At 34.4% G+C, this 16,804-nt stretch overlaps 1 protein-coding gene across 7 annotated transcripts in view; it reads left to right on the plus strand.

Moving 5' to 3' along the window:
• Dennd4c (DENN domain containing 4C) overlaps positions 1-16,804 on the plus strand; it is a 101,694-nt gene that overhangs the window by 32,238 nt on the left and 52,652 nt on the right. For 6 of the 7 annotated variants that reach the window (XM_078047689.1, XM_013363189.4, XM_040285842.2 and 3 more), the window contains 5 exons: positions 1,699-1,937; positions 3,381-3,447; positions 4,557-4,615; positions 6,349-6,493; positions 10,372-10,547. In XM_078047689.1, the coding sequence (XP_077903815.1) occupies positions 1,699-1,937; positions 3,381-3,447; positions 4,557-4,615; positions 6,349-6,493; positions 10,372-10,547 (686 nt within the window). Of the gene's footprint in view, positions 1-1,698; positions 1,938-3,380; positions 3,448-4,556; positions 4,616-6,348; positions 6,494-10,371; positions 10,548-16,804 lie in introns of those variants that run through there. The other variant, XM_078047690.1, reaches the window with a different exon arrangement.

Below are 16,804 nucleotides of genomic sequence, written 5' to 3' on the forward strand. Positions count from 1 at the left end.
AGAGTGAAAATGGAGAAAATTTTTGCAAATCATATATCTGAGAAGATTGTTGTTGGCTTTGTTTTGTTTTGTATTATGATTCTAAGATCGAACCCGGGCCTGGCAAATACTAAGTAGTCCCTGTACCACTGAGCTCCATTCCCAGCTGATAGAGTATTTATATCCAGAATATATTAAATAAAAACCTCCTGTAACAAAAACTGAATAACCCAATTTAAAAATGGCCCAAGGACTTAAGTTGATATTTCTCCAGAGAAGTACAAATGGCAGGTAAAAGATGTTCAATATCTCTATGCATTAGGGAAATGCAATGAAAACAATAGTGAGATAACACTTTACACCCATTAGGATGGCTGTTAAAAACCATAAAATCTACTGTGTTGGCACAAGCCTGTAATCCTAGATATTTCAAAAGTCTGAGGCAGGAGGATTCAGGCTTGAGGACAGCCCAGGCAACTTATGAGACCGTATCTCAAAATGGCTAGGAGTGGTGGTGTACACCTGTAATGCCAGCTATTCTGGAGGCTGAGGCAGGAGAATTGTGGGTTTGAGGCCAGTCTCAGCAATTTAGTGAAACCCAGTTTCAAAATAAATAATAAAAAGGACTAGTGATATAGTTCAGTGGGTGCCAGAATGCCCTGGGTTTAATCCCTATTACCAAAAAAATAAGCAAGCAAACAAAACCCCAGAAAATAAGTATTGTTGAAGATATGAAGAAATTGGAATCCTTGAACTTTGCTAATGGGAATATAAAATGGTGTGCTGCTGTGGAAACAGTTTGGCATTTCCTCCAAAGAGTAAACATAGAATTATCATTCAGTCCTACAGTTTCATTCCTAGGTATACACCCAAAATAATTGAAAGTAGGGACTCAGAACTTGTACTTCAGCACTCACAAAGCATTAATCACAGTAGTCAAAAAGTAGAAACAACCCAATTCCCGTAATTGGATGGATAAACAAAACGAGGTATACATGGCACAATAGAATATTATTCAGCCTTTAAAGGGAGTAAAACTGGGATATATGCTGCAACATAGAAGAACTTTGAAAACATGCTAAGCAAAATAATCCAGACACAAAAAGGACAAACACTATATGATTTCACTTGTGGAAAGCACGTTAAAATAGGAAAATTCATAGATACAAAAAGTAGAATAGAGGTTACCAGGGAGTTGGAATGAGGGTGAGGGAATGGTAAATTTCTGTGAAGGGATACACAGCTTCCCTTTGAAGTGATAAAAAATATTCTGAAAGTGGACAGTGGTAATGGTTGTATAACACTGTGAAGGTTCATTCCACTGAATTGTACACTTAAAAATGATTGAAGGGTTAAATTTTGTTAAGTTTATTTTACCGTAGTACAAAAAAAAAAAAAAACCACAAATGCAACTTGACTGTGGTCATTTGGGTATATTCTGTAGCGTAAGTGGTAGGTAAAAATTTCACTGTGTGGTTTAAAATGAAAACATAAGAGGTTAGTGTCCACTTTTGTATACTGTATGTGCTTGAATGTATAATATAGTGGAAAAAAATTAAAGGAATTTACATCAAAATTTGGTTATCTTTGGGATGGAATTTTGAGTGAGATGTTTTTCTTTTCATTTGCATTCCCAGCAAATATTTCTTATTTCATAAGAGAAAAAGAAATTAATTTTAAAAAATAAACTCAAATCTTATAACAATTCTGTTACTCTAGGTATATGGAGCTGCCATCCAGTTTTACGAACCATATTCTCGGGAACTTCTAACAGAGAAACAGCTTATGCAGCTGGGCTTGTTGACGCCTGTGGAGAGAAAAGTGATCTCTAAATCCATCAATTCAAACAAATGCATTTGTTTACTCTCACACTGGCCTTTTTTTGATGCTTTTAGAAAGTTTCTTATGTTTATCTACAAACTTTCTGTGTCTGGACCACATCCTCTTCCCATTGAAAAGTATGTATAATGATTAGATTGAAGTCTGGTGGAAAAACTGAATGTATATGAATATGTTTCATTGTTAATCCAGCTTTAGCAGCAAAATTGAAAGGGAAGGAGAGTCACAGTTACCCTAGTTTTTACATAACTCTCTTCTTCACCTGAGTCATTGAATGTAATTTAAAATTGAAGAGTGACAGTTAAGAATGCCCAAATATGAATCTTTCTGAGAATGTATCCGAGGAAGCAACTCATAGATTGTGTTGTGGTTTTCTTTTCATTCTCTAATAACCAAGATACACACAAGGGTACCCTCTATACTAAAGTGGCCAATTTAAGTTTTAAGTATAAAATTTTTCTAAACAGATGTAGAAATTAGTAAAGGTGAGTTTTGTTAAATGTAAAGTTTGGGTTTTAGCATCAGAATTGTTGATAATTTTCCTTTAATTTATAGTTCTCTTTTCATGGAAATCTTTTGTAAGGAGAAAAATAGATATAGAGTTGCTCCTCTTTTTGCCCCGCAGTGGGGGGATTGAATCCAGGGCTTTCTGCATACATGTGTTCTACCACTGAGCTATATCCCTAGCCCCATGAGAACTACTTTTTTTGTGTGTGTGTGGTGCTGGGGATTGAACCCAGGGCCTTGTGCATGAGAGGCAAGCAGTCTACCAACTGAGCTATATCCCCAGCTGAGAACTATTTTTTTAAAATTTATATTTTCCTGGTAATAACAGGAGATATTAATATGGACTTTGTATCAGAAAGTACATCATGCATTTCAGAATTTTAATGGACATTTACTTACATTAAGGAAATTTCTTTGGGGCTGGGAATGTAGTTCAGGGTTAGCATGCATGCTTGCCTGCCTGCCTGCCTAGCATGTGTAAGGTGCTGGGTTCAATCTCCAATATACAAAGTAAAAAAAAGAAAAAAAAAAGCAATTTTTTTTGTTGTTGTTGTTTTGCATTACTAAGGATTGAACCCAGAGATGCTCTATCACTGAATTACACCTCTACCTCTTTACTTTTAAAAAACTTTTTATTCTGAGACAAGGTCTTACTAAGTTGCCCAGGCTTACCTTGAACCTCTTATTCTCCCACCTCAGTCTCTGAGTAGCTGAGATTACTTACAGGTGTCCACCACTGTGCCTGGCCCCCAATTTTATTTCCTTAGCCTAAGTTTTAAATTAATAGCCTTGGGGCTGGGGATGTGGCTCAAGTGGTAGCGCGCTCGCCTGGCATGCGTGCGGCCCGGGTTCGACCCTCAGCACCACATACAAACAAAGATGTTGTGCCCGCTGAAAAATAAATAAATAAATATTTAAAAAAAATTAAAAAATAAAAAAAATAAATTAATAGCCTTGTCATATTGAGATGAGGTATAGAGATAGTTAAGATTTGTTAAAATATATGAAGAAGTTTAGAAAAGTAATTATGATCTTTATTTCAAATTCTTTTCCAGGCATATTTCACATTTTATGCAAAACATCCCTTTTCCTTCACCGCAAAGACCAAGAATCCTTGTACAGGTAATTAAAAAGAAATACATTTTGAGAGAGCTGTGCATATGCCATTCTAGTCATTGTAGAGTGGATCCCATGACCCTTTGAGTATGAAGTGAAGCAATGCATTCATGAAGTTCAATTTCTATTATTTAATAGCTTTTCTGACCATTTTTCCTTAGGGGATTTTTTTTTTAGATCCTAAGTATGCAGAATTGGAATAATTATACTTTTTGGTTCATGACATTGTCATCATTGGTCCAAACATGGCCTTTATGTAGCTAAATTTAATAATATAAAACCCAGAATTAAGATTTTGTTCCTAATTTTAGAGTGATGGATAAATGTTAAAAATGTATTGAACCATGGTTGGAGCAGGGAACTGAAACAATCTGTAATAGTGCTTTTTAATCTATCTATGCTCAAGGCTGGTTTCTCTTTCTTTCTAATAAGTGGCCAACCTAGGTAGGTATATAGCTTGTAACATATGCACCTTGCTGTAAGAGATCAGGATAGAAATAGACAGGTGTGTGTCCTGTCCATAGATGTTATTCCATTGCTTGAATGAGGGAGCAGAATCAGAGTGCCCTAAAAGTTGCTAAAGATTTTGATGTATATAAATTATCTTTTCCTGGACAATAGTAGTTTGCATATAGCAGTTGAGTAGCACTGGTCTGTAGAGGCAAGCTATTTAATATTTTTTCCCTAAATATTGTTAACATTATATATATGGTAGGATTAAGACAGATACTGTTGATCTTGAGTGTATTATTTTAGTTATTTTAGTAAATATTTTACTAATTTAGTAAATATTTTAGTTCAAATATTAATATACATGAAGCAAATACAAAATGCTTACCAGTTTGTTGAGTAAATAAATCTGAGGCTTTTATATAAAGGAGTTATTCCCAAATTTTTAAGTAACTGCTTTTTAACAAGTTAACTGAATTAAAGCTCAAATTAACAATTTAGTTAAAAAAACTTATGTAATACCTCTGAATAAATACAGCTGTCAGTTTATATCTTATTATATTTCAAAAAAAAAGTCTGTGTATTGAACTATTTTCCATTTTACCTAATCTAAATATTTAGATTTCAAAATGGGTTTGGTTAATTTATTTTTCTTTTTTTTCAAGCTGTCAGTCCATGATGCATTAATATTATCACAGCCAGTTTCTACACCTTTACCACTAAGGTAATATTAATGGTATTTATATGTTTGTTTGTTTATTGAGTTGCTAGAGATTGAATCCAGGGCCTTGTGCATGGTAGCAGAGTGCTTTACTGCTGAGCTGCACACCCCCAGGCCAATTAATGATATTTAAAATGATATATTTCTTTATTTGGAGCAGAATACTTTAAAATATTTAGGGGTTAGGATAACAAAGTTAATTATTATTTTAAAAATAGGTAAGGATAGCTTTTTTTTTTTTTTTTTTTTTTAAACCAGGAATTGAACCCAGAGGCACTTTACCACTAAGTCACATCCCCATCTCATTTTATTTTTTATTTTTGAGACAGAGTCTTGCTAAGTTGCTGAGGGTCTTGATAAGGTTGTCTTTGAACTTGTGATCCTCCTTCCTCAGGCTACTGAGTCTCTGGGATTACAGGTGTGTGCTGTTATCCTAGCAGACCTTAATGTTTCTGTCTTTGATACCTGGGTAGGTAATGGTGGTATTTTAAAATGGTAATACTTCAGAGAGTTGCAAGATTAGATGTAGGAAATACTTCCTTTTTCCCTTTTATCTCCCATTCCCATATCCAATTCATAACTAAATGTTCAAAGTGAAGAGATTTTAGCATCCTAAGTATCTCATATCTATTTGTTTCTTTTCGTATGCATCACTAGTCTGGGCTAGCATGATTACTTATCCTTCATGATTGACTTCTTAATTAATCTTTTTACTCTTATCTTCAGTTCTTTATCTACCCTGCAGCCAGTGTGCCCTTTTGAGAATGCCAATATAATTGTGTCATTTCAGTTTCAGCCTAATCTCATGTTATTTTTATCCCCTTGCTTACTATTCAATACCTTAATTTAAACACTGACTTTATTTATTTATATTTTGCCCCAGGGCCTTTCCATATGTCATCTTTCTCCATTCCCCCCCCCCTTTTTTTTTGTGTGTGTGGTACTTTTGTAAGGACCCAGAGGTCCTTTACCACTGAGCCACCTCCCCATCCCCCCATCCCTTTCCATTTTTTAAGACAGGGTCTCACTAAGTTGCTGAGGCTGACCTCGAATTTTGATTTTCCTGCCTGAACCTTTGGAGTGGCTGGTATCACAGTCATAGGCCATCGTGTCTGGCTACCTCCATTCTTTTGAACTCAGCTCAAATGGTTGTAATTCATGAAAATCTTTCTCCATTAATAGCCCGTTTGTTTTGTAAAGAGAGTTTCAAGCATCCCATTATACTATCTCATTAAATTTGCTACTTTTTATTTTTTAAAAGTAGCAAATCTAGACTTGAAATTAATACTAGGTTCTCCATCTGTTAACATTCAGGAAATTATTTATTTATTGTGGTACCAAAGTTTGAACTCGGGAGTGCTTTTACCACAGAGCCACATTCCCAGCCCTTTTTACTTTGAGACAGGGTCTCACTAAGTTGCTTAGGGCTTCACTAAATTGCTGAGGCTGGCTTTGATTTTGTGATTCTCTTGATCTAGCCTCCTGAGCCACTCTTATTACAGATATGCCCAATTGGGCCTGACCTATTTATTTATGTTTTTTATTGGTGTATTATAATTATACATAATAGTATGGTATTCATTGTGACATTCATTCAAGCACATAATAATCATTGGTTCAATTTCAATTCCCAGTACTCCCCTGCCCCATTCTCTTAGGAAATGATTTAATAAGGAGATTATAATATGTTTTATCGAAGTAGTTCATAACCTTTTCTTTCTGTCTTTTTTTTCTAGTGGAGCCAACTTTAGTACCTTGCTGATGAATCTGGGTCCTGAGAATTGTGCGACACTACTGCTCTTAGTTTTACTTGAGAGTAAGATTCTGCTGCATTCTCTTAGGCCAGCTGTATTGACTGGGGTAGCTGAAGCTGTTGTAGCTGTAAGTACAGTATTCTACTTTTAGAACAAAATTGCTGAGAGAGAATTTACACTCTAAAGAGAAATATCCTTCAAAGAAATCCCCTTTGAAAATTAACCAGTCCAGTAATAATAGTTCAATGTAATCAGGTTGCAAAGAAAAATAGGAAGTATGGAAGGAGGGTTGGGGGGAAGGGAGGGAGGATGGGAATGGAAAAGTCAGTAGGATGAATTATGAATTGGACATAACTTTCCTATGTTCATGTATGAATACATGACCATTGTAACTCCACATCATGTACAACCACAAAAATGGGATGTTATATTCCATGTATGTATGACCAGTCAGAAAGAATACAGTCTACTGTTTTGTATAACTAAAAAGAACAAATATATGAAAAAAATTTAAAATATAAAAAAAGAAATATAGGAAGTGTAAAGAAAACAAAGGTGGTTTCTATTTGAAGAAAAATGTCAATTTCTAATTTTTCATATTTTAAAGTCTTTCAGTGAAAAACTGCATATTTATATAATAATGAATCTTATGAATGAAGCTGTTAATTGAGAGCTCTGGACAATTTCATTTTAAATTATACAAATGAATTACATGGTTAATTTCTCTCTTTTAATTTTTAATCATTGTATCCAGTAATATATATGACTTGATTATGGATAGAATAATATCTAAATGATCAGCTCTTATATAAAACACAAATAAAAATTAAATTAAGTACCTTGTATAAAACTCTATGATTGCTTCTTATTGCACTTAGAAAGAAATCTGATCATGTAGGACTTTATAAGCCATAGTGTAGAACTTTGGATTTTGCATTTCTCTAACTCTATATCTCATTTTTTATTTAAAGTAGTTGATTCTCCTCTCTTCCTAAGTCTCTTGTTTACTACTGTATTGTTAGCACTTATTCCAGTTGTCTAGCATGGAGTAGGCATCAGGAAATAAATACTTGTTTAAACAATAAATGGAGTACGTCTCTAAGAACTTAATATTTTTGATGTTTTGATTTTGCGGTTCTGGGGATTGAACCTAGGACTCCACCCATGTTAGGCAGATATTCTACTGATCAGAGAAATGCTTCTAGAACTGAAAATATTAATAACCATATGACATGGCTTTTGAAGATACTCATTATTACTTTTTCAGGTCTTTATAGTTGCATGTGAAAACACTAGTTGTTGTAATGAAACATTTGTTAATGAACTGACAGTTTTAGCAAGTTCCCTCTCAGATATTCCCTTTAAATGTTGGTGTTTATCCATACTCCTTTGTCAGACCCATTGTGGTCCAGGCTGATCTTAGCAATACAGTGCAAGAACAGTGGGGGGAAAATGCACATTGAAATTGGTAATCTTATGAAAATTACAGGACTATGTAGGTTTATGTTGCTGATAAAGGAGAATTGTCTGAATAGTGTATAAAACCATTGATAAATCAGAATTTGATAAGCAAGTTAACACTTGAAGAAAAAACTGAAAAAAAGGGTGAAGATGACAATAGATGTTCAAAAGGGAAATGATTTGAATATCAAAGAACATTAAGAAATTAATGGAGACCCAAAGCAAAGATAGATGAAACTCTGAATACTTTTTCAAAAATGACTCTATTTATGATGGTGTTGCAAAAATCAAAGGTGAAGAGAAGGATGCCTTAGGTTGCTGTCACATAGTTTTATTCTAAGATTTTTTATTTGCAGGTATAAATTATCTTTCATCAAATGAAAGATCTTTCCCTCAAGGGAATCTTTTTTAAGTCCTTGCACAGTCCTATGAGAATGACTGCCCTTCAGCAATCTGATCTCATTTTCTACTACTCTTCCCTTTGTTCACTCTTGCCAACCTCACTTTTTGCTACCTCTAGAGCAGCCTTTGCCCTAGCTGTTCCTTGCATTTAAAGCACTGTTCTCTAGGTATCTTCCCCTTGGTTAAATCCCTCAACTTTTTCAGGTTTCTGCTTGGCCGTCACTTTATCCTCATTTCCCTAATACAACCTGCTTTCCCTCTCTCCTGCTCTGAACTCCAATCACTTTCATGTGACTATCATTTTTTACATAGTGTATATATTTTATTTATTATGTCTTTTTTTTTTTTTTTTTTTTTTTGCGGGGAGGGGGCAAGTACTGGGGATTGAACCCAGGGTGCTTAACCACTGTGTCACATCCCCAGCCCTTTTTAATTTTTATTTTGAGATACTGTCTCACTAATTTGCTGAGGCTTCCCTTGAACTTTAGAGTTACAGAAATTAAAGGTGTGTGCCACCATGCCTGGCCTTTTAAAAAATTTCAGCTGCTTTCTGTTACACCAGTTATTGACAAACCATATCCAAATTCTGCATCTCACCTGTTTTTGCAAATAGTGAAGTTTTATTGGTACATAGGCCATTTTTTACATCTTAGCTAAGTCTGTTTTCATGCACAAAAACAATTAAGCAGCTGTGACAATGACAATATGACTTGTAAGACCTAAAATACGTAGAACTTTTTATAGAAAAAAGTAAATTAAAATCCTATGAGGATAAGAGGATAGGGATCTTTTTTTTTTTTTTTTTTTTTATTCACTTCTATGGTCTCATTATGTAGAACAGTGTTAGGTACTTACTAAGTACTCTGATATTTGTCAAGTAAATAATGATTGAAGACAAAAAACCCAATCCTGAATAACCATCTGTAATAGCTGAGGTAATTAAGTGCTGTGGGTATTTCTTTGGGGTGAGTGGTGATAAATAAGGGTGAGAATTGACCCAGGTCTTAAGAAAGCAAGGATTTTAATAGGAGAGAAATATTTTCATCATCAATGATTAAAATTTAAATCTAAGCTGATTAAAAATTTTTTTAATTATCAAAAATGTCTTTTTCTTTACAGCACATATGATACAATTAAAGTTTAGCTTTGTAAAGGAAGACTGGTAAAGATTCTTGAGGAATGTATTTTTAATGACTTTTTAAGATGTTATATTACACTGAAGTTGGATCATTTAAAATGTTTATTTGAACGATCAAGCAAGTTTTTGCTGAGCATCAAGTGACTTTTACTATTCCCAAGAGAATCGTTAATTTTCTTTCTTTCTTTTTTATTTTTTGTGGTACTGGGGATTGAACCCAGACCTCATGCATGTGCGGCAAGCACTCTACCAACTGAGCTATATGTTTAGCCTGAGAATCATTAATTTTAAATATATTAGTATTTTCTAATGTGATTGGGATCAAACTCAGGGCCTCACACATGCTAAGTACATGCTCTACAATTGAGCGATACTTTTTTTTTTTTTTTAACTAGAGATTAACCACTGAGCGCTTAACTACTGAGCCACATCCCCTATAAAATAAATAAATAAAATTTTATTTTAAGACAAGGTTTTCCTAAATTGCTGAGAATGGTCTCAAACTTGCAATCCTCCTGCCTCAGCCTCTAGAGAGCTGGCATTAGGTGTGCATCCCCTGCCCCAGCCCCTACATTAGTGTTTTTTAAATCCTTAGTGCTCTTGGTTGAATTTTGGCCAGATATTGTTTTGACAATTAATAGGTGGCTGCAATGCATAAACATTAAAAAGCATAAGTTTGTTTTATGATTTTTAGGGTAGTTTTGCTTTGATTCCATAAAATTGGAATGTGGGTTTTTTATAGATATTATAAGAATTAACATGAAAAGTTGTTAGCATTTTTACTGTGCTTGTGATCATTGTCATACTTGAAAATTTTAATCACATTGGTTTATAATATTGCTTAGTTGTATTTTATAGTCATTCAGTTTGGGAATGAAGTTTAAGGTTAAAAAAAAACTAGACTTCACTGCTTTTCAGTGGTCCCTTTTCAGTAATATTAGTTAATTACATAATTTTCATTGCAAATTTAAAATTTGGTTAATTTTTTATAACTTTTTCTCCAGATGATCTTTCCATTTCAGTGGCAATGCCCATATATTCCCCTTTGTCCTCTTTCACTGGCTGGAGTGCTTAGTGCACCTTTACCATTTATAGTTGGAGTTGACTCAAGGTATTTTGATCTTCATGACCCACCACCAGATGTTGTTTGCATTGACTTGGATACGAACATGTTATATGTGTAAGTTGCTTCATTTTGTATTATCTCCCATTTATATTTTTCACTATACATAGTTACAGCTTTTAGAAGACATCTAGCAATATGTTGTTTTTGAAATTTGTTAGTAAGTCTTCATGTTTAATATAGTAATTCTTAAGCAGAGAAGGTATTAGAATCTGAGAAATTTGTGTAGTTTACAAAAAAGTTTAATATTAAAATATATTTGGTTATGTTAACAATGGCCAGGAGATATTTGGGTTTATCAGAAGAATATGGATTTGAAGAAAAGTCTGAACACTTGTTTTAAGAGCTTCAGAGATGACATTCTTTCTAGATTTAATTAAAAATCCATATGTAAGCAAAATCGATTTACCTGTTTTAAATAAAGTTTAATCACAATGTAGGGTGATAGATACACCATTTTCTTAGTTGTCAGGATTTGAATTTTATAAGGATCTCTTCTTTACTGCATAGAAATTGATATCAGAAATATCAGTAGTGGTACAATTGAGGGTTTAGGGCATAGCATACCACATTAATAAAAGAATTAATTCTGGATAGATGCTTGGGAGCCGGTCCCCAACTCTTTCTCCCAAAGTGGGGAAGGGAAGGAAGTATTGGAAATTATTTTAAATTTCTTTTTACTTCCTTAGATCCTTTAGCACTTGAATTTTTTGCTCTTTCAGATTGATACTGAATAGATAAAAATATTGGGTGAGGCCTGAGTGGTCACAGCAGTGGAATTGGGTGGGAAGATACCTGTATTTGAACCAAAAGAATATCTTCAGGAAGGAAGAAAACATTTGCTATAACTAAAAAAGTCATTTTCAAACAGATCTATCACTGTATTTTGAAATTATATAGCTGTAGTAGCTCCTTACTGGGTATATTTAGATTTGCTTACAACATGTAATAAACTACCTGAATGGATTAAATATTTCTAATTGTACACATTTTCTTGTTTGTAAGCTACTCTGAAAACAGTTAATTCTGTTATGTATCATTGTAGTCCTTCTAGAAATGACTATGAAATTGTAACTCAGATTTTTACCTTACTTTATTTATTATTCTGAATTAAGATATTACTTTAGAGATTCTAAATTTTGCCATTTTGAATAATTTACATTAGTAAAAATAGTGTTTTCTAAAGTCAATTTAGACTGATCAATTATACTTACAGAATTATGAAACTCTCCAGATACTAAAAGTAATGGTGCACACCTGTAATACCAGCAACTGGGGAGGCTGAGGCAGGAGGATCACAAGTTCAAAGACAGTCTCAGCAACTTAGCGAGAGCCCATATCAAAAAGTAAAAAAGTGAAAAGGGCTAGAGATGTGGCTTTGGAGTTAAGTGCCCCTGAATTCTATTCCTGGTACCCCTCCCCCCCAAAAAAGTCATAGAGAATAATGTAAATAATGTCAGACCAAGACAAAATAAAATATTACCAATAAAGTTGAAACCCCTGAATAGTCCTCCACAATCAAATCTTGCTGTGATCTCCCAGAGGTAACCATTATCTTGGATCTGGTGTTTATATAATTCTCATGTGTTTCAAAAGCAGTTTATATGTATTAGTCTAAATGAGATTTTGCTTGGCATGCTTTAAACATTTTTTATATATAATGGTTTTCTTTATATCTCTAGTTTCTTATCTTGGGGATCGAACTCAGGGGTACTTCAACACTGAGCTGCATCTCTAATCCATTTATTTTTATTTTGAAACAGGGCCTCACTAAGTTGTTTAGGCTGGCCTCAAACTTATGATCCTGCTGCCTCAGCCTCCTGAGTTCCCAAGATTAATATTGATAGACATTTAGGTTTTATCTAGATCTTTGCAATTGTCAATGGGGTTTGTCAGTTCATTTGTTTTTCCCTTTGTACCAGGGATTGAACTGAGAGCTTTGTGCATGTTAGGCAAGCACTCTACCAGTGAGCTATATTCTAGTCTGACAATGTCATTTTGATCATTGTGTACATATATCCTTAAGTACCAGGGTGAGAATTCCTCTGAAGTTTATCCTGGGAAGAGCTGATTGGTTGATTGGTGGGGAACAAGTATCTTAATAGCTTAAAAGCAGAATTTTCTCCCAAGTTTACCCCTTATTCAGTGGATAAAATTCCCCTTTGTTATGCTCAGACTTTCATTTTTTTTTTCGCTAATTTGACAGTAATGGTATTTTACTGTGTCTTTAATTCAGATTTTTTAAATTAGTAGGGAATTGAGCATTTTAATTTTTTCCCCCTTTGGTATTCCTCTCATGAATTGGCTATTTCCCCCTTTTGATGCATTTTCCTGTTGGATTATTTGTCTTTTTTTTTTTTTTTTTTGTGTGTGTGTGTGTGTGTGTATGTGGTGCTAGCAATCAAACCCAGGGCCTTGTGCATGCTAGGCAATCACTTACCACTGAACTACACGCTCAATCCTGAGCCTTTTAAAAAAGGAGACCATCTTTCTGTGTTCTTCAGGCTGGCCTTGAACTGTTGGGCTCAAGTGTTCCTTTTACATCAACCTCAGTTCCTCTGTGTAGATTACTGTTTTGTTTCAGGTGGTGCTAGGAATGGAACCTAGGGCCTCATGAAAGCTAAATGCATACTCAGCCATGGAGCCAGCCCCTGTTTTTGGTTCTTGTATATAAAATGATCTGCCGTGAGATCGTGAACCATTGTCCTGCATAGTCTTAAAGTTGTAGCATTGTGTAGGTTTTTCATTCAACTAAACTTGATACTAGTGTCAAATGTGACTTAAGGATAGCATTATTTTTTTCAGATAAGCGATTATCATCAGATTGTTTATTGAATACTCAGTTCATTTGTTACCTATTGGTCTTCAGTATCAACTGTATTACATACCACTTTCTTTATTTCTGTGGATATGTTTCTGGATTACACTGTTCCTTTGGTCTATTTCAGCTTCTTACCAGTATTATACTATCTTACTGACTTTAAAATTAAGTTGTCTAATCCATTGTGGTGGTGCATACCTGTAATCTCGGCTTCTTTGGAGGCTGAAACAGGAGGATCATGAGTTTTAGGCCAACCCAGGAAATTTACAAAATCTTGTCTCAAAAAATAAAAAGGATTTGGCATATAACTCAATGGTAGAACATGCTTGGGTTCAATCTCTGAACTGCAGGGTGGGGTTAATTATAGATATACCTTTTATTATATGAATTGTCCAAAACAGACCAATTTATAGAGCCAGAAAGCAAATTAATGATTGCCTTCTGATGCAGGGAAAGGGGAGAATAGGTATATTGGGGGACAAAGGAATGGGGTTTCTTTTTGAGTTGATGAGAATATTCTATAATTGATTTTTGAGTTGATTACACAGTTCTGTGACTATACTAAAAACCACTGAATTGCATGTTTCAAAGAGGTAAATTTTATGACATGTGAGTTCTCTCTCCTGAAGTTGTTAAAAAAAAAAAAAGTTATGAGATAACTAGTCATGCTGGGCATGGTAGCACATGCCTATAATTCCTGCAGCTTGGGAGGCTCAGGCAGGAGGATCACAAGTTCAAAGCCAGCCTCAGCAGTTTAGTGAGACCCTAAGCAATTTTTAGACCCTGTCCCATAAAAAAAGCAAAAGGGCTGAGGCTAGTAGGGTTCACTGGTTAAGCAACCTGGATTCAGTCCCTGGTTTCTTCCCCACATCCCAAACAAAACAAAACAGGTCACCTTTACTGACGGTTTTCTTTAAAATTATTTTCACTGTATTTGGTCTTTTGCTTTTTCAAAATTAATTTTAATATCTTGTTAAGCTTCACACAAAGCTATGTTGTGATTTGGGTTAGAATTAATTTGGGGAAAATGCTTTGGGGGTGGTAGTGTTGGGGATCACACCTACAGGCACTTTACTACCACTGAGCCACATCCCCAGTCCTTACAATTTTTTGAGATAGTGTTTTGCTAAATTGCTGAGAATGGTCTCAAACTTGTGATTCTCCTGTCTCAGCTTCCCAATTTGCCAGGATTACTGGCCTGTGCCACTGTGCCCAGCCAATGATATATATTTTTTGATATAAAGTTTCCCTGTCCTTAATGATAGTATTTTACTTCATTGATCTTTTAAAAAAAATTCAATAAGCATTTCATTTTGACTCTGCAAGGTGGCATATGCTTATAATCCCAGTTGACTCAGAAGGCTAAGGCCGGAGGATCGAAAGTTTCACCAGCAATTTAGTGAGACTTTAAGGAATTTAGAGAGACCCTGTCTCAAAATAAAAAATAAAAAGGGCTGTGGCATAGTTCAATGGCAAAGTGTCCCGGGTTTGTTCCCTAAAAGAGAAGAGAAAACAAATTCCAAAACAAAACAAAACAACAAAAACACCAACTTCACATTCTCTCCATAAAAATTATGCAGGTCTTTTATTGTTTCTTACTGTCTTACAGCAAATGTCTTACATATTCTACTTGTTAGTCACTAGGGAATAGAAATGCAAAAAAAAAAATTATATATAGTGATTTCATACCTAACATTTAGAATTTTCTTGTCTGATAGATTCTCTTCAGTTTTCTGGCTATAGATACTTATCTATAATCCTTGTATATAGTAAAATTTCCTGTTTTAATTCTCTGGTTAGGATTTTAGTGTAGTGTTGAACAGGAATAGTGATAGTTTATATTTTGTCTGGTTCCTAATTTCAAAGGGAATGCTTTGAACAGTTCATTGGAAAGTATAAGTGGTGTAAGTTGTGATTCTACCACTTCTGCCTCCTGAGTACCTGGGATTACTGGTATGTGCCACCAGAACCAGCCAGAGTTTACTATTTTAAAAATGCTAATTCAGTATAATTCTGATCAGAACGTGTAGCATATGTTATTGACTATTAATTTATTGAGGTTTGCTTTAAAGGAAAGAATATGGTCAGTTTTTGTAAATATTTCATACAATAAGTCTCTAGAAATAAACAAAAGACCAATAAAGTAGGCAAGAAGCTGGGTGAAATGGCTCATACCTGTAATCCTAGCTACTGGGGAGACTGGGGGCAGAAGAAATGCCAAGTTTATGGTCAGTCTGGCCAACCCAGCCAGACCATGTCTCAAAGCGTAAGAAAAAAGGGTAGGGGACATATATGATATATCTTAGTGGTAGAGTGTTTGCCTACCATGCAAAAAACTGTTGGTTCAAGTATGGCAGTGAAGAGTACCCTGGCTCTATGTATGAGTATTGGATGTCTTATTGATTTTTGTCAGAAAAATTCCTTTTACTGCAGCGTCCTGCAAACTGAGAGGACCTTTTGCTCAGTTTATTCATATACAAAAGTGCACTTTTGAAAAAGAGACTAGCTTTCACAGAGGTTGGATTCAGTTTTTTTCAGAACCACAATCCAACAGGAAAATTGTATTATTTATGGAATGAAGCTCCATGTTCAAGGTCAGAGATGAAAAATGTTGCAGTGCAGTCAAAAATCTGATGAAGGCAAATATTTCTGATTATTTTTGATTAAATAAACATAACCTAGAAAAAAAAGTTGTTGGTTTGATCCCCAGTTAAATAATTTCATTAAATAAGAAAACAAAACAACAACAACAAAAAAATGGGGAAAAAAAAAGAAAGGAAGGCAAAGATTATGAAGTCTTTTTGTAGAAAAATATACAAAAAATGATATGTGAACATCTCACCCATAATAGGAGAAATGCTAACATCACCTCTGCACTTGGATACTGCTTTTATATTTTCAGGTTGGCTAAAAAAAAAAAAATCTAAAATGAAATGCTTAATAACACAGTATTCACTTGAGACTATTTGGTACAGGCAACCTTAAAGATATTTATTTAGTGGTATTTGTCAAAATCACAAATGTGTGCCCCCCCCCCTTTTTTTTTTTGGTACCAGGGATTGAACCCAGGGGCATTTGACCACTGAGCCACATTCCCAACCCTATTTTGTATTTTATTTAGAGATAGGGTCTCACTGAGTTGCTTAGCACCTTGTATATATTCTTGATATAGCACTTCTGCTTCTAGTAATGTATCATAATGTTTTATTTCGTGTAAAATGATAAAAAGTTAAAAAAGTTACTTACTGTACCATTTGTTTAAAGTAAAAAAATATAATTGAGGTGTCTCAGCTGTGTTAAATGGTATTCACATGCAATGGAATCCTACTCTAAACAGTACCAAATGAGTGAAAATGCTTTCTATGTTGGAAAAGATCACAAAAGATAAATTATTAAATTAAAAAATTCAAGGTGTATAATTACATATTTCCGTGTGCTGCTTGCTACTTGTGCAAAGAAGAGGTAGAGGATAAATATGTACTTTTGTTAGCTA

This window comes from Ictidomys tridecemlineatus, chromosome 4, assembly GCF_052094955.1.
Source record: "Ictidomys tridecemlineatus isolate mIctTri1 chromosome 4, mIctTri1.hap1, whole genome shotgun sequence".
Lineage (NCBI taxonomy): Eukaryota > Metazoa > Chordata > Mammalia > Rodentia > Sciuridae > Ictidomys > Ictidomys tridecemlineatus.